Source organism: Pithys albifrons, chromosome 10, assembly GCF_047495875.1.
Source record: "Pithys albifrons albifrons isolate INPA30051 chromosome 10, PitAlb_v1, whole genome shotgun sequence".
NCBI lineage: Eukaryota > Metazoa > Chordata > Aves > Passeriformes > Thamnophilidae > Pithys > Pithys albifrons.
In genome coordinates, this window is record NC_092467.1 from 16,074,539 (window position 1) to 16,092,618 (window position 18,080).

At 39.4% G+C, this 18,080-nt stretch overlaps 1 protein-coding gene across 5 annotated transcripts in view; it reads right to left on the reverse strand.

Moving 5' to 3' along the window:
* Nucleotides 1-17,766, reverse strand: part of SLC44A3 (solute carrier family 44 member 3) — a 37,154-nt gene extending 19,388 nt beyond the window's left edge. For 2 of the 5 annotated variants that reach the window (XM_071565903.1, XM_071565907.1), the window contains exons 1-10: nt 17,622-17,766; nt 17,301-17,408; nt 14,702-14,844; nt 13,982-14,118; nt 12,972-13,065; nt 11,454-11,623; nt 10,805-10,894; nt 10,016-10,140; nt 8,834-9,020; nt 764-929 (exon numbers count right to left, since the gene is read on the reverse strand). In XM_071565903.1, coding sequence (XP_071422004.1) covers nt 764-929; nt 8,834-9,020; nt 10,016-10,140; nt 10,805-10,894; nt 11,454-11,623; nt 12,972-13,065; nt 13,982-14,118; nt 14,702-14,844; nt 17,301-17,408; nt 17,622-17,648 — 1,247 coding nt within the window. In that variant the 5' untranslated portion in view covers nt 17,649-17,766. Of the gene's footprint in view, nt 1-763; nt 930-8,833; nt 9,021-10,015; nt 10,141-10,804; nt 10,895-11,453; nt 11,624-12,971; nt 13,066-13,981; nt 14,119-14,701; nt 14,845-17,158; nt 17,221-17,300; nt 17,493-17,621 lie in introns of those variants that run through there. The other 3 variants (XM_071565904.1, XM_071565902.1, XM_071565905.1) reach the window with 3 other exon arrangements.
* Between the last annotated feature and the right edge of the window lie 314 nt (nt 17,767-18,080).

Here is an 18,080-nt window from a genome sequence, read left to right on the forward strand (position 1 = left end):
GAAAATCTCATCACTGACACAGAAGAACAGAGCAATGAGGATGAGAGAGCTTATAAAACACTTATGAGAAAAATGTTATCAGGCTACTTCATTGTAAAACAACTCAACAACATACTGTGAGATTTACATCTTCCCCTGCAATCAGTTCATGAAACCAATTTTATTTCATTTTACTTTTCCTCACTTTCTCCACATTTACATTCCAGGGCAATATAAAATTCAGGAAAGTTTGTTTACACATCTCTGCTTAACTATGATGTAAAAGTATTTACAGTTAACTGAAAATAACTGCACAGAATGAAAAAAAAGAGTAATAAATCAGGCATTTATGCAGTGAGAATAAACATAAACCCAGAGCAGGGATGAACACTTACAAAGAAGTCAAACTGCCTATGAATACCTGAAATTACTGAGGAAGTCTAGACTGCTTCTCATTTGGAGCTTGTGCAGTCTCCTGGAAAAGGGCCAAATGCAGCCTGTGCCTTCTGAATGGTAATTCAAGCAGAGCCAACCAAGCCCTAATGCCTTATATCAAGGCTCAGTTTGGCCCCCTATCTCCAGAGGTAAGGGTGAGTCACATTAATACAATGCACATTATAAAATCTCACTCAAGATCTTGCAATAAGCAACATTATTTTATAGTAAATTGGATTTCAGATATTGACATAAATTGCAGTCTATTTTAGACTATTTTTCCTAGGAAAAGATTGAAAGTAAATGCTGGAAAATTCCCAAAACTATCCAGAGGCAATTCTGCACTCACCTGTTGAAATAACAAGTAACCACTGCCCCAGCAATCACCATTTGCTGGCAGGCAAGAATGAATTCACTAGTCCAGATAAGGCCAATGAAATGATACCATGCCATGTAGCAAATTCCAGACAGAGCTCTGTATTCTACTTGTCCTCCTGAAGTAGACTGTGCAGTACCTGAAGGTGGGATCACACCATTGTATTATTATAACATACCAGATAAGGGGTGGGGAAAGTATATGTGCTTCTGTATCCTTTCTCTTAACTTCTCTTCAATAAAATTACCAAACCCCCAACCAACCAACCAACCAACAACAAACAAAAAACCCAAGAGATGCTATTTAATTTTATCCATTCTAAGAAAGCTAGAGTGACATAATTTTGTAGTTTGAACGAAATTTTGAAAAATAAAATCCTGCAAAAAGCAAAAGATTGTGTTTAAATGGGGATTGAGACAGCTGCCAATAAAGTCAAGAGGATAGCCACAAATGAGGAAGGATCTTTGAGAAGATATCACTCAAGATTTAAGGACTCAAAGAGTTCAGAAGTAAATTAAATCTTAATTTTCTTCATTCAAATTTGAAATAAATTCGTAGTTATGAAATGCTTTAGTTTTTTTCCTGTAAGAAGCAAAAGAGAAAGATTGCAGAAAAATATTAAGGATGCATAACATACAGTTGCAACAAAACAAAGCAAATATTTTTATTGCTATTACTATTTAGAACCATGCCACTAGTTTTCTGTTCTCTATACTTTGCAAACTTTGTGCAAAATACAGGCACATAAAGATGGCCTCTCTGAGGGAGAAAAATAAAAAGCAGACATCTTTACAGTAGTATATGCTTCAATGTTACTACTGTATCCAGGAACATTGACAAATGCACTTATTCAAGCTAAAAGACCTCACTTTCACTTCTGCTACTAACAAAAAATTTATTCCATACTCAGTAATCGTTTTTCACAAAAGGTGGGGGCAACTCACATTACTCAGTAATCAGACCTTTCTCTGTGCAATCTTATTTCTGGCACTTGACTCTGAAGGCTGGTCTGGGGATAATGACATTAGGACATTTGGTCCTTGGCAAAGTTCTCTAGTTCTGTAACATGCTTTCTCTTTTTTTATTTTATCAAGTCTTAAGTCCATTAACCTTAAAGAGAAACATGTTCACTAAATAAAACAATCTCTGGAGGTGAATAGTTTCTTATTCCAACTCCATGAAAGAAGTAACAAAATGAGACATAGAATTGGCTATTACTGCTAGAACAGCAATATAACTTAAGCTTTAATACTTCATGTACGCATTTGGCGGACTTGGCAGTGTTAAGTTTACAGCTGGACTCAATGATCTTTAAGGTCTTTCCCAACCTAAATGATTCTATGATTCTGTGTTCTCTCACAGGACAACACACCACCTTCAAGTTCAAAACCACCACATATACGAAGCCATCTAGGAAATGGTTCACTTCTGGCCTATTTTTCTATAGCCACAGACTTCTAACTTAAAAATAACTAAAAGTAGAAACAATAAAGACTTGTTTCAGCACTACCATCAAGTTTAGACAAGGTTTTTAAGTTTTCAGAACCAAGGTCTATGTGTCTGTAAATTATGAAAAATATTAATCTACCCCATAGCAACATTGCAACATTATTTAAGGTGTTTTGAAAGGATGAAAAAAAATGCTGTATAGGTTCATAAATACAGACATACATTCTAGATATTTTCTTTTCCAAGTGGTTAACCATTTTAGCTAAACAGGCAAGCCCTTTACAGTGCTGTACAGTTGGTCATTTGCAGAAATATTGTTGCTTCCATTATATTCAAATCTATTTTAAGCCTATAAAGTACAAGATACCTGATGGTTTGAAAAAGCTACTAGTCAGATCTCTTCTCACAAACTCACCACCATTTGTCCCCATCTTGTGCCTCCCTGGTTTTAAGTTTGCAAAACTTTTTTTAAATTTTTTTTAAAGGAGAATCTCTGAGGATATAATAAGTTATTTAAGTAATTAAATTAGGCACTATATAATTCTGAATTCAAGGGATTTTTCATTTTCCTTACTTCTTTCAGAGGCTCTAGACTGCTTCACACATATAGCCAAATACGCTCATTAACCTCAGCCTATAGCCCTTACTGAGGGAACTTAAGCAAATGGTAAGTCAATGAGATGCAAGGGCTCCTACCACTCCATTTTTTCCAAAGACATGATGCCATTTGGTAGCAGAATTAATCACATTTCCCACTATACAATCGACCTGAAAATTTCTTTTCCAAAACAAGTCTTTTCAGTCTTTGTTTCAGTGGTTTTCTCATGAAGACTACCAAATGTACATATGGTAAACTAGTTCTGTTTGCTTTTTGCCAGCCTACTGAAATAACCACCTGCAGTAACAACAGTAATAGCTCTGTGTTCCCTGGCACATTACACATGTGCACAGTGCTGTTCTCTGCTGCACAGAAATCAAGCACAGCCACCTGTGAGTTCACATTTCATCACTTTGCTGTCCAGGCATAGTGAACTGTTTTTGTTACTTCATAGAAATCTGTTTACCAATGTAAACTGACAGATTCCCTGCCTTCTGAGCCTACCAGACATGCATAATTTTGTCAACAGAACTACATGCAATGCTATTTTTGTATGTCAGTAGCTCAGATAAACTTTAAAGCTATCCTAAATAATCTGTCAAGAAAAGGATATGCCATTTTCCTCATCACTACTCCATGATCTATCTGTTCACACAAATTACACTTATTCAACAGAGCCCTGAAATACAGTTTGATCTGTCAACAGAGTATTTTTCTCCAACTACACAATCATGAATCTTTCTGGGGTACTATACACTCAGAGTGATAACAGTAACCAGTCAGTAAAGAACTGAGGTCCCTGCAGTTGAGTCACTAAATCTGGAAACCTCTGGTCAGTATGAGTGTTGATCTGCTGAAAATACTTCAAAAGAAGCGATGTTAACAATGTAAACAGGCACAAGGGTTTGCAGCAGAACCCAGGAGAGCTTCTCCTCTGACTCCACAGCCCAGTGCTGTGCTGCTATGCAGCCAGCACAGCAATGCCATGATACAACAGTCAGTGTGCACATGCAGTTCCATCAGCTACATTTTGGTATTTCCAGACCTATGTCAGATGTTTTTACTCGGCAGCTGCCGCTGCGAGGTTTTGCTGATGCCTGCAGCTGTAGGCTGTTGTAAGAGACAAAAATTCCTGGGAAGTCTAGTCCAGCAGTTTCCTTATCAGAAACAAAGAGCTACTGACAAGAAAATACTAAGAGCCTGTTTATCAGTTCCTGTTAACATGAAAATATGATGTGCCCCTCCCACTGCTAAATGAGGAAAGGTTCTGGCATCATACACTGTATCTTCATACTTCCTGCAACCGAATTTAGTGTATTATTTTATTTAGCAATTTTCCATGCAGAGGTATCTGCAGCTAAGCTGGCTGACTGTAATTGGAATGTCAAGGCTCCTGCAGGAAATACATTTTTATTGCTGTTTTTGCTACTGCATGTCTTTATGTGGCAGTTTTACTGCTCACTTGCCTGTGGGATGCCCTTTCATTACACAAAAATCTCACACCACCTTCTCATCCAATATTACACACACAGGATTTATGCCATGTGAACCTCACAGCTCCTGCAGGCTGGAAAAGTGAAAGACATGCTCTGCTGTGCCACATGACCACTTTAGTTCTGCAGTGAAATACCCACAAATTAACAAACAATAAAACTCAATAACCCTAAGACATATCAGCTTTTCCAAAGCATAGCTGAATTCCATTCCTAGCCAGCTAATGGTTCTAACTGGTGCCACTGCCTGCGCTGCCTAAGGTCTCACAAAGTCTTGGCATTTCTCCTACTTTTCTAGGTATGGAATTCACTCAGTCTCTGCTGCTCTTACAGATTCCAAGTGCCTATCTTAAAATACATAAGTAGTCCCACTGATTTTAATAGGATTATCCATGTGTTGCAAATCAGTCATGTGCATAAGTCCCTTTCAAGTGCGGGCTATAGTTTTCTATAGCTCCCAATAAGTTGTTTTTTTCTTGCAGTAACCCTAACTTTTGGAGCGGATGTAAATAAGTTATCTGTGTGGTCCCATAATGATCAGGTGCACCACAGCTGAAACAAGCATCAAGTGTTCCAGAATAGCTAAGATGCAGAGACAATATAAATATTGTATAACCAGTGAAGATTCAAGGACAATATTAAGAACAGGTGCAGCACATCAGCAAGCCAATTTCATTTACCACTCCCTCTGTATTAGACAAAAGACTAGTGTCATTTTTTCATCTTTCTTGGTATATTTGCATTTAAAATACAGTCTGCATAGCCCCCAAAAACATGTATGTCAGAAAAAAAAACTCGGAGTGTCAAAACAAAGAAAATCACCACCTGTATTTTGCAAGCCAAATCCTGGACAGGCAACTATTTGTCAACAAAGAAAACAAATAGCTCTGTAAGAGAAAGCATATCTTTGGATATCTCTCAACTGGTACACAAAGTCCCCAAAACGCCAAAGAAAAGGAAATGTCTCCCGTTTACAGGACAATTGTAGAAAACTAATAAATAATACAGAGCTGTTCTGTCAACGCATTAACCATATAGTACCGTGTATCTTTGTTGTTACAGGATGTGTAAGAACTAGTCATCCTAGAACAGCAGAACAATCCCCAGCAAGCTATTTTATGGAGAGCTGCTTTAACAGCCACCATTTCAAAGGACTCATATTTGGCTTGAAAATTTGAAATACAATCTTAAAGGAACATTCTCAATACCAAATGTAGTTTGCTGTTCATTTGTTCAAGTTTTGAATTACAAAACAAATCTGAGGTGGAGAAGGGACTGGAAATCCAAACAACTATCTTACTGAAACCGACCTTCTGCCACCTGTACAAATCGCCTCGATCGGAGAGCTGGATCGAACGCTTCATCAGCACCTCTCCGGATTATTAAAGGGCTAAAATGGCCTTTGTTTCCCGGGAGGAGCTTCCCACCCCTGTGAGCAGAGCGACTGCGAACAGCCGAGGAAGGGGAGGCAGGAGGAAAGCCCTTCCCGCACTGCTCTGGCGGCCCCCGGCGGGCACGGGCGCTCCTGCGGGTCACCCATGGACGGGCACAGCTCCGCCCCGGGCTTGGCCGAGAGCTCAGGGGGCACCCGGGAACAACAGCACCACTCAGCATAGATGGCTTAACAAAAGCAATAATTATAAATACAAAAGGTGAAATAAATAGAATCAAGTTTCAACAAGAAAAATAATCGAATAAACAGGGTGGTATTTTTCTATCTGTATTCACACTTAGGTTGTAACTTGGAATTGATTTGGATTATTTATCAAATGCACATTCTCTTCTAAATATTAACATGCTGTTAACAGAAAAATCTTATAAGGACTGACATCTACACTAAAAATACCCTACCAGAATATCTCAGTCAAAATATGTTTTACTAGATTGATCATATAAGCAATATATTGACAGTTAAGTGTATGGAACAGACCTTCACTTCTTATACTAAATCTGCAAAAAGTTAATTCTTCCAAAACTGAAACTTTACTATCACTCTACTACTGTGCAGCAAGCTCATGCTGCCTTCTGCACTGTGTTGTTTGTACCACTCACTAGAAACATCAGCATTCCCATTAAGCTAGAGAGAAGACAAAAAAATAAAATACCTTTGAGTCAGGAGTTCTGTGCTACACTATGAATGTAATAGCAGGTCATACACTCTTTGAATCCTACTCTCCAAGCAGGCAGAGGAAACAAAAAAAGTTCAATGAAAATGGCTAGCAGGAAACATAACATAACCAACAAAGGAAAATAGCATAACATGGAAAAACCATAAAAAGACTCTCCAAGGCAGTTTTCATCAGATTTTATTTCCATGTGACTATATCTGGAATTTGCTTTTGGATATAATGTGCAGGTTTCTATTTTCCTGCAAAGTCTGTAAAAGCATCCAGGAAATACCTCATTCCTCATCCTGCTCTTATAGTCAATCTATTTCTGTTACATGACTGAAAATATTTCTACTCTTCTAATGATTTCTGCATTTCCAAAAGCTTTTGAATATAACAGACTCAGCTGGTATTTTCTAAATTTAGGTATAATGAGGGCAAGATTTATATTCTTATGCATGCATATTAAGAGTAAGTCAGCTCGACAGCATCAAGGATGTAATGTTTCCTCTAATAGTTCTTGTTAATTATATATTTAGAATATATATATATATATATTGTGTGTGTTACAATTAGTTTTATTGACCTGTTACTAAATTTACTATAGTTAATATGTATCTTAAATTGTATCTGAACCAAGCAGGTGCATGAAACGAACAGTGCGTTGACAGCTCAGGAGGTCTCCTTTCTATAAAGGACTGGTCTAATGCAGTGATGAGGTATCCCACAAGGCCAGTTTCAAAATTACTGCTGCCTGCTGATCTGTGCATAAATGATAGGAAGATTTTGCAGAAAAGTTAATAACCACACAGAGCTGTGCCCAGCACATAATGCTGCTTCTGTAAAGGGAAAATCCAGCTCAAAGAATTGTGGACGAGGATCCATGACACCTAAATCAAAGTGCATCAGCTTGACTATTTAGTCAGGAGGAACAACTCACAAAGAGACTTCAGGCTGGACACTTGACCATGCTAGGTTGGACCCTTTTGCACGAGAAACAGATTATCAGCCAGCCAACTGCTTTAAGTAGCCATTTCTGACAGACATGAGCTACTCAGGAAAAGGCAGTAGAAACAGAGACTTGCAAACCTGCATGACTCTCCAATCAATGATGGAGGGACACGGATTCCAGTCTAGCCTAAGGAATAGGTGAGTGATTTGCAATGCCAGCATGGCCTTGGAGAGATTCTCATGTTACAAGTGAATTCAGTATTGCATAGAGCCAGAATTAATAGGGTGAGACAATTGTGATAGAAGAGAAGTGAGGTGCCTGACCCATGGTAGTGGGAATACAGCCAGCTCTGCCAAACTGGCTTAGTTATAGAAAGGCTGGAGGCTTTTCTGCCCTACGGGGAATCTGTAAGCCTGTAGAGACGAGTTACTGCAGCCACTGTCTCAAGGAGTCATGGAAACAAAATAAAATGGTAACACACAAGTATTTGAAGAGTTAGCCTGCATTTGGTTTTCCACACAGAAGTCACTGCCAAGTTTCAGAAAAGAGAAAACCCATAAAATGATGGTCTCTATCCACAACATTTCTGCTATCAGCTCCAGCCCTAAGGACAACTGGCTCCTAACAGTAGCCCTAGAAATTTAAAATGAAAAAATAACAACCCCCAAATCATAGTGCTTTCTATGTACAAAGACTTATGACTACATGAGGAGTTATCCCCAGAGCTACACCAAATTTAGCTTCACTTCTCTGGGTGATGTTACATGGAAGGACAACCTTCCCTTCACTTGGACGGCATGATGCTGGGCCAAAGCAGCATCCAAACTACCCTGGTTCAATCAGTGACAGATCTTACAGTGGTATATCCCTCAGTAATTACATTTCCATACTAAAAATCTGTTCTTGCAGATCTTTCATAGTGATTGACTATGAAAGTCAATCGCTATGACTATTGACTTTCCACCTCTCCTGCAACTGCAAGAACCTCTGGATTAATCAAAATACAGTTGCAGTACTCTAAATAGTGATAGCAGTTGTTACTGAACTATTGTTCAGAAGCAACATTCTGTCTCTGTGACAATTCAACATTGTTTATCTCCTTTAACTATAAACATTCTTATTTCATAACAACTGCACTAAAAGCTGTCCCCTCCCTCTTGCTACTTTCTTCACTTAAATACACCCTATATATACTGTATCTACCACAATCTATTAGTAAATTAAACAACTGAGATAGAACAAAACCAAAGTCTGCATATAGAAGTAAAATGGCAATGTAGAAGACTCCAACAAGTGGGAAAGAAAATAAAATTAACTAGTAACTCAGTTGTGTAACAATGCTAGCCCACATTTTGTACAGTAACACCAAGAGGTCCCACATTTAAGAAGTGAACTTAGGAAATAAAGAGCACTCACTCAAAACCATGGAAAGCATTTACTTACCTGCAGTTCCTAAGCTAAGTAGTACAGCAACCCAAAATACCCAGAACGTAACGAGAATCAGAAAGGTCCAGAGTGGTTGGAACAGGAGGAAAGGAATTCTGCCAATGATTTTACCAACAATTCGAAAGAGCTGTACAGTAAACTGAAGCCTCTTTCTTAGTACAAATATAAGGAAAAGCAGAACAACCTGTTAGAGGAAATAAAAAGACAAACTGTTGGGGATTTTACCTTAAGAAAACTATCAGAGTGGGATCAGAGTGGAAAAATGTGGGATTAGGCAATACAGATTTCACAATGACACAACAGCAAGGCATTTTACATTATCTTACTGCACACTGGAAAATCCTCCTGAGACACTGCCTATATTCTTTAAAACAATAAATACAATCAGTGGCAGTTGCTTCACTAGTTGCTTACCTCTTTAGTATAAGCAGACGTTAAAAGGTTGTAACTTACAGAGGATACATAAATGAATCTGATCTGTGACACATTTATATTTCTCACTGTAAACTGTGAGAACAACAAACTGACTGTATCCTCACATTGAACAATGGCTCCTTTAACATTGCAACATCAGAGGTAAATAATCACTTTAAAAGTTGCAAACCACACTCAAATTTTCTGTTGGAAAACAATGTCAATGAGAGAAAACCAGAATTTAACCCCATAATTTAAGGTCTATACACTGCTGCCTGTGTTTCATTGCCCCTTCCATTGTCTTGAAGAGAGCCACCCCTTTTTCCTACTGACAGGGTAGGCTGAACGCACAGATCTGGTGTTCATACTGACTCAGTGCTCCTCTGTTTGTTCAACATGATTCTCCTGTGAGCTGATGCAGAGAAAAATTGGCATGGAACACAATTCTTGCATTTTTACACTACCAAAACTAACACTGTTATATATAGGTTTGAAGTGTGGCAGAGCCCTGTGCTGACAAATAAGTTTCACAATAAAAATACAAAACTATTCTTCAGTTTAGACAGGGGTGTTGGAACTAGACAATCTTTAAGCTAACTCCCAAACCAAACCATTCCATGATTGTATTTAAATTCATGTAAGCAGATCTTAGAATTTCTTCTCATCTTCATATTTGAAAAGAATGAGGAGTTATTTTTTCTGCTGCAGAACTGCTGTAGTTCAAGTTACAACCTTTGCCATTGCTTAGGATAAAATGCTACTTACAGTAACTATTGTTGAGAAGATAGCATATCCAAGTAGAAATTTTACATTTTCCTTTTCTGTTTCCAATTCAGTGCTGGGATCGTTCCTGTAGTCATAATGGAGCCACCAGAGAACACCTGAGACAACTGAGCAGACAAGAACAGCGTGAGGGTGGGCAGTGCTGCCCAGGCTGCTGCTGGCTGGCTGACCCCTGCCTGCCCTCCCTCCTCAGTCTCTCACCCCTCTGCCTATCCCCTGCTCAGCTCCAAAATACTGTCTCAAAGAGAGGTGTGGTACCCATGATCATAGAGAAAATTCACATAATGGTCTGTCAGTCTGAGGTGAAACTGCAGCACAACGTTTGGGGGTTTTGCAGTTACTCTGAAGCTCAGGCATGTAATTTCACTGTGGAGATACAAAGCTAGCTTTCAGGGAATGACTAGGTTTAGGAGGACACATTACTATAGCTCTCCCTTTGTAAAGAAGGCAGTATAAAACCTCACTAAACATTCTTCAAAACAGTAGCATTTTCATAAAACTCCATTCATCTGCAAAAGAAGTGTTTCCAGACATCTACAAAAATATTCAATAAACATCACCATCATCACAACCCTCAGAAGATGGAGCAGCACAACCAGACCTTGGTACCAGAAAGCAACCAGGCCTCAGCCTGGAAATGGCTATGGTAATCTGAAGATTACTGATGACAGCCATGGAGCAGAAGGACAGCTGTTTGCTCAGCTGCCTCTCCTTCAGTTCAGTAACATGATTCATATCACTAAGGATATGCTAAAAGGCACATATACTTACACAACAACCCAAATACAACCAGTGCAATCAAAGTATGGACCAGAAGTGTCCGAATGAATCTGAAGGCTAAAACCAGTATGAAAGAGAAGGCTGAAAAATACATAAAGTGAGTTTAATATGAGTGTTACAACTCATTTAACTTAACCCCTTTTTACTTTAAATATAAATCGAAGGTTCTTGCAGAACATGGGCTTTTATTTTTAAACAGTCACCTCAAAAGCAAGAGCATTTAGTAAAGCTGGCAACCTTTCTAGCATTTCAATCACACAGTTACCTGTAATTTAACTAATAAGCAACTTAAAACTGATGTATTTCACCATGGGAATTAGCATTTCAATAATATTTTGTATAATATTTAAGTTCAAATGTTCATGCTGACATCTTTTTTTCATCAACAATTTCTTACAATCCCCTGAAATGAGACATGTAACCATATCATGGAACACAGAGTCTGATATTTCATCAAGCTGCATTTTACCAGCCTATTAAATGACTCCTGATAAAACACAAACACTGTTTCTTAAAAACAACTCTGCCTAGAAAACATGAAAAAACCCGCTTTGAAATTAAACATATAAAGTTAATAGAAACATTTGAAATCCCACCTTTCAATTGAATATCATTATTCATTTTTTATTTATAACCTTACCTAGTGCGAGGACACTCAGTCCTATCACAGTATCTCTTCCTGCCAATATTCCACTCAGAATTCGGTGAAAAACATCCATTTTATTAACCATACTTATTAAGACAGATGCATATTTGGAATAGCATTCAGGATTTCGTGGAACACATCGATTAAATAACAGAAAGGATTTACTGGAAGGTTAAAAACAGAAATGGTAAAAGACTTTAATTATTGGACAGTTTCAAATGCAGAGATCCATTCCACTAATCTCCACAGAGAGTGCTTTGTTATAAATGGTAGTTTTATATTTCATCTGCAAAATTAACTCCTAGTAGCATCATGCCTACATCACTGTACCAGAATAGATCCATTTAAGATCAGTCTGGGGAAAAAAAATTACTATCTCAGTCACCATCAGCACGTAGCTTCTATTCCTGTTCTAGTCTGGCTTCACCTGCTTTGCTCCCATGTGCTTACGCAAAAACTAAATTCATGCTAATATAGCCACAACCTACATTGTAGATAATTCTAGATCATAAACACTTTGGTTTTATGAAATTTAAACATTCTAAAAGCCACATCAAAACAATGCTTATAAGATACAATTAATATCACCAAATATTTATGTACAAAATTATTTGGCCCTCCCAGCCAAGCTTCTTGCATATATTTATTGTCCTACGTCAGCAATGCTGCACTTCAACAGTCAGACATATTCATGCCTAAAAAGGAGAGGTTTGGTCATCAGCAGTTAAAAACTTCTATGACTAGTTTTGCTTCTACTATGAAATATTACTGTGCAAGATGAGCAACTTTCTGAGTTCCTTGACTAACAGAAAATAGCCTAGAAAGTTGAAGAAATAAATAAACAATGCCATATTTTTTCATCAATTTACACACTCTGCTTTGATCCACTGTATGTAATGCTTTTATGTGTCTCCTGCTCCCTTCTGTTCGCTTTGTTCTTCCATTTTCTCTTGTTCAGAGCAGATGACAGCTCTGCAGACATGAAGATTTCAGTTCTCTGCTGTACTTTCATAAAACAGTGGAACTTAAAATCATAGGTTTAAGAATTTTGACTCACAAATGCCAAATGACAAAGACAGCACCATCCATAGACCTGTGCTTCAAGCCAGCTGGCTACGAAATTATTCTTACGGAAATTTCTAGGTTCAGGATGAGCAGAAGGGCCCAAGATCACAGGCTCTCTTTCTTGGCATTGAGGAAGAGAGAAAAAGTCTCTGCAGGAGATAAGCTGTTCCTCATATGGAATGCCTTTCTCCTGATTTGCAGAGGGAAAACTCTCCGAAGACTAGAGGAATGGAGGGAATGCAGTCCTTCTCTATTCTGTGGGAGAGGACGCTGGCATGTTCACAGGCACATATGAGAACTCATAAGGATACATGTCCAAAAATAAATAAACAAAGCAAAACCATCCTGACCTTAGAGCATCAAGTCAAATACAAAATGTGAGCAAAAAACAATCTGTAAGGAGCTGTTTGGACTCAAGGATGTTGCAAAGTACCCAGTAATTCTTACCTTGGTGGAACTGGCAGTGTGGGACACAGCTGAGCTGCCTTTGGATTTAGTGTGTAACTGGAAACATTCAGGTTGTAAAGGCAAAGAAAAGAACCTAAACAAGGGGGTAAAAAAGAAAAGAAAAAGAAAAAAGGTAACTTAGTACAAGTTTTACAGAAAAGCACATTATCAATTAAGTTTTGTTTATACTTCTGGTTTGATCCCTTAGCAAGCCATAATCATCCCTGATATTCCAGTAGGAATGTAAATAACAAACTAGTTGGCTAAATCTAAAGCAACCTCTGCAGAATATTTTGCCTTCTACACTTAACTATGGTTGCCACTTATCTTCCAGGAGGCCAGGCACACTATTCCACAGTGCCATACTTAGCTATTAATTCTTGCTCTTTGGAGTAAGATAACAGAAAAACCTAAAATGACAGAACCTACAGTAGAACTAGGCTTCTCATGAGGTAGAACAGAATATATATATATCTCCAGAAATTTATTCTGGGCTCTGAACAGAATATTACCAGGTACTGCGCTAATAATACTCTGCTCCACTGTACAACACTTCTGGGAAAGAAAGGCTGGATACATCCAAGCCATTCAAAATGCAAGAATTCCCTCTCCCTTGAGACAAACCTGCAAGCAGTTTTAGCTGGAATTTGATGCAATTATATTCAGTTACATTGAAAATATTTATCTAATTCACAGGTGTTTACGCTTTCTGTACATGATGTCAATGATGTCAAGATACCCCAAAATTAAATTAAAAGAAATATTGTCAATTTAAATAGCAATCCCTACAGGATTAACCAACAGCTTTTGATTTTGAGAGCTGTAACATTTCTAGAAACTATGACTTCAAAATAAAGCGGAAATAAATTTTATTTTCTGTTGCCATGAACTTTTCAGGAAATCAATGGTAAGATATGACTCCCTAGTGAGGAAAACATAAGAATAACAAAGTGAAAGCTGCTCAACTGTTCTACAGATACACTAAGATATTCGTATTCCCTGTAGCACACCATTATTCCTTGCAAAGCTCTGGAGATCTTCCAAAGAGTTGAGTTGCTCTTGTGGACAACTAGACACACACAAGGAAAGTGAGCTGCTTTTGAGGCTTTGCATTTCCAGGCTACATGAATTCAGAAAGAACACATACCTAGAAAGAAAAAAAGATCTCTTTTCAAAAAACAAGCTTTCTGGGGTTTATAGGTTTAAATTCTGAGCCTTCTTTCCATCTCTTAAAACTAGTACAAAGCAAATGAAACTTTTTCCATATATAATGGAAAAATGGATTTTCAAGTCAGAAATTAGGAAGCAATTTGAGAATATGTTACATTTTTGGACTTCATATTATGTTCTTATATGGGATCAGAAGCTGACAAGGTGGGTGCCATTCTACAAGGACTGAAAGGAATCAACAGAATGACTGGCAATTTCAACATGCAACTTCCTTAAGTACAAAGATTTGCTATATTGAATTGCTGCCCGTTTGGCTGAAGTCCCATTCAAGATCTTCTTTAAGAAGAAGGTAGCATAAAGCATAACAATGTGGAACATTTTCAAATTCTACCTTAACTTTTTAATTTCACTCATCATTTTGTTCCATTCCCACTTTTTCCCTTGTCTTTCAATGCAACAATGTACAGATACACACATGTATACGATTGACAACCAGAAGATGAGGATCCTACTAAGTTCCCAAATGTTTGATTTATTTGGGCATTATCTGATGTACTTACTTTTTGTTAGTCATGTCCTGTCCAGAAAGAGGTGCCCCTTTTACAGGGGTATTCTTCCTACCACATATGTTCCCAAAGCTGTCATATCCAAGCACAAGTCTTTCTGCAGCACCAGCCATCACAGCATAGCCAGTTATAAACATCTGTTAAAATATTTTTTAACATGAAATCATGCTATGACTGCTTTTTCTTCCTGTTCTCATTAAATGCTCCTTTTAAGCCACACATTTTTGTCTTCTGGATGGAAACAGTTAACCCTAAAATTCAACCCTCTGCAGAAGGCCAGAGCAAATCATATGGACAAGTTTAGCCCTATTGCTTCCATAGAACTTTCCTTCATCCACTGTTGAAAGTATATAAATTAAGCAGAGTTACACAGGAGAAGAAAGATAGGGGTCCTTATTGGAAAGTTTAAGTAAGGTGCTAGACACAGTCTATACTAAAGTTTATGTGTGTCACTAGACTAGATCACTCAAATGGTGATTTTTCACATGCTCACTGCATCTTAGTTTACAAGGTAACTTCAGGACACACCTGGTCAATATATCTGCTGAAATGTTGAGACTGTGAAGCTGCTAGTGAGTTTAATCAGTTATTATAAAACACAAAGTACAATCAAAACGCAAGTTATCTGAAATTTCAGGAAGAGGCAATCTTGAGCACACATGAAAAACCTGGAGATAGCCATACTGTGCACTTAGGTGACACTGCCCTGACCATTTAGTTGTTCTGCTGTCAGATCAAAGTTCTGCTAAAAGAGCTCCATATAAACCCCAGGGGCAGCTAAGCACATCTGTTGTCCAAGTAGCTGCAATCCTTTGTCAATATGAAACACCTTGACTAGGAATGCATCTTAAACCCTCCTGTACCCCATGAAGGCCAAAATAATTCTGGGAAAGAACCTTTACAAGTGCTGAGAATTAGCAATGCTTCTGTGAAGCTGGTGAAGTCCTGAGCACTACTTTACCCAACAGCTTATTAACAGTACTCTAGCTATTGAAGGACTAAGTGATTCAATCTTCTCCTCTGTCCCATGGGGTACAAACCACATTTCACACACACCAAGGGCAATACACTGAGCTCTGGGGTTATGTGCCAACTGCTGGCAACAGCAATACTTCTCAGTCCCACATTAACTGCTACTAGTTTGCATGGATATGGTTGAACATTGGCTATGCTGGAGGCACATTGCACATATCAGATCCAGCACAACTGTTTTCTTCCTTAAGGTTTAGAGCTTTATTTGTTTTTCTACTTTTATCAGTCGTGACTAGTGATGGGGTCTGGGCAAAAACTGAGTCTCATACACAAACATGTAAGTATGTACTGTCTTTGTCCCCAAGGTAGTCTCACTTTTGTTTGCAGTAGATTCTTACCTTACAGTCTAACTAGTTCAGTAAGTTTTGTAAATTATGACTGCATATTAAGGTCTCAATATGGACATCTTTGTAGAGACTCCACAGTCAAAGCTGACATACTACTGTGATTTGTTACAATAACAAAATATTTCAAGATCCACTTTGTTTACATAGCAGGGATTTGTTAATAATTAAATTGTTCTCAGAAAGGAAAAGGAGAAGTGACTGCACTGTAACTCAACTGAAATATGCTTTCAGAAAAATTATGGTTTTCCTTCTAAAGATGGGCATTACAGGTCCACTTGGTACAAGTGATTTTTTTAAAGTGCAAAAACTGGATACAAGCAATAAATAAGTCATAGATGGCTGTATGACTGCTGGAGGGGTGTGTCGACACGACAGTGATAAGCACTTCCACAGAGTTACTACTGTAGTTTCAATTTTTTTCATTATATGATCAAATTAGTATAATTAAATCTTTAAAAGCATTTTAAAAATAAGATCAACCACAAGAAAACAAATGTATGTATGCAATAACTTATTTCACAGAAACTGAGTAATAAAAACAGTGAGAGAAAACAAAAACACTAAATCTTTACCATTTAACAGGTTTCATTCTGGGCATTCCCTCCCACTGATCAAAGCACCAAGCATTAGACAGCATATAAAAAGGTCTATCCTGCTCACAAAGTTCAGTCCCCATTTATGCACTATTCATAATATGTAGGTACAATTCTGCATTAGCTTCCATTAAAAGAGTTACTAGGAATGGAATTAAAAAGTGTATTTATGAGAATCCCGCACAGACTCAGACCTATTACATTAAAAAAACAACACCCCCCACCCCCACCCCACTCCCCCATTTACACTTGAGAACGACAAAGCCTGTTCCCAAAAGCTTGCATGCTTTTCTAAGCACAGGTCAGATAGTGACTTAATGTAGCGTCAGCTGGACATGTTGCAAGATAACAAGACTACAATGTATGAAAAAGTAGAAATAAGAAGCCAGTCAGAGCCCAGCCCGATTTATGAAAAAGCAAACTCTAAATAACCCAGCCCCGTGTATACATGGTATCTAAAGCATATGGGCAGAACTTACACCATGTGACAGACATCACAATAAAGGACCGGAGCACCGCAAAGTTCTGTCCCGGTGTGATCCTGCGACCATCACAATTTCAGTTTAGATTTAATATAACACTGTGAAGAACCCCATTAGCTTCCAGAAAAAGAGTGCTTACCAATCCAGCCCAGAAAAGACAGAAGACGAGCAGCCAGAGAGTGTCTGTGCACTTTCTGTAAACTACGGGTCTCCATTCCTGTAGTTCAGAAGCGCTACCTCCAGACTCCTAAAACGAAAGTCCAAGAAAAGTACAAAACAAACTTCCTGTGAAATCAAATGCCGTACCCAACAGCAGAGATTTCAGAAAGAGCATAACCTCGCACTTTAAATGCCGAGCACCTGGCAGCTCCCCGCCCGCAGCTGCTGTGCAGCTCGCCCCCACCGCTGTGCGCCGCCCCCGCACCGCCGCGGGCCCCGTTCTCTCCGCCCCCGCACCCACCTGCCGGCGGCCCCCGCACCGCTCCATGGCCCCGCTGGCCGGGCGGGTCCGGGACTCGACGGTGCTCAGCACCAGCGCCGCGGGGCCGGGCAGGGCGGTGGCACCTCCGGCGGCTCCGCCTGTCGCCGTGGCCGGGCACTGCCCTGCCCCGGCCCCTGCCCAGCCCTGCCCCCTGCCCTGCCCTGACCTGGCCCCTGCCCAGCCCCGGCCCCTGCCCCAGCCCCAGTCACTGCTCAGCGGGCCAGCGGGGGGGCAGCTGCGCTGGCAGGAGGGAGGGAGGGAGGGAGGGAGCGAGCGGCATTCCCGCGGGGCGCTCCCATGGCCGAGCTCCCGGGACAGTCGGCCCGGGGCCGGCGGCGCTCGGGGACCGCTGCGGGGTCCCGCGGGGCAGCGCCCAGCCAGCGGGAGGGCGCCGCCTGCACAGCTCCGCAGCCACAGGGTTACACATGGCCCCGGCCA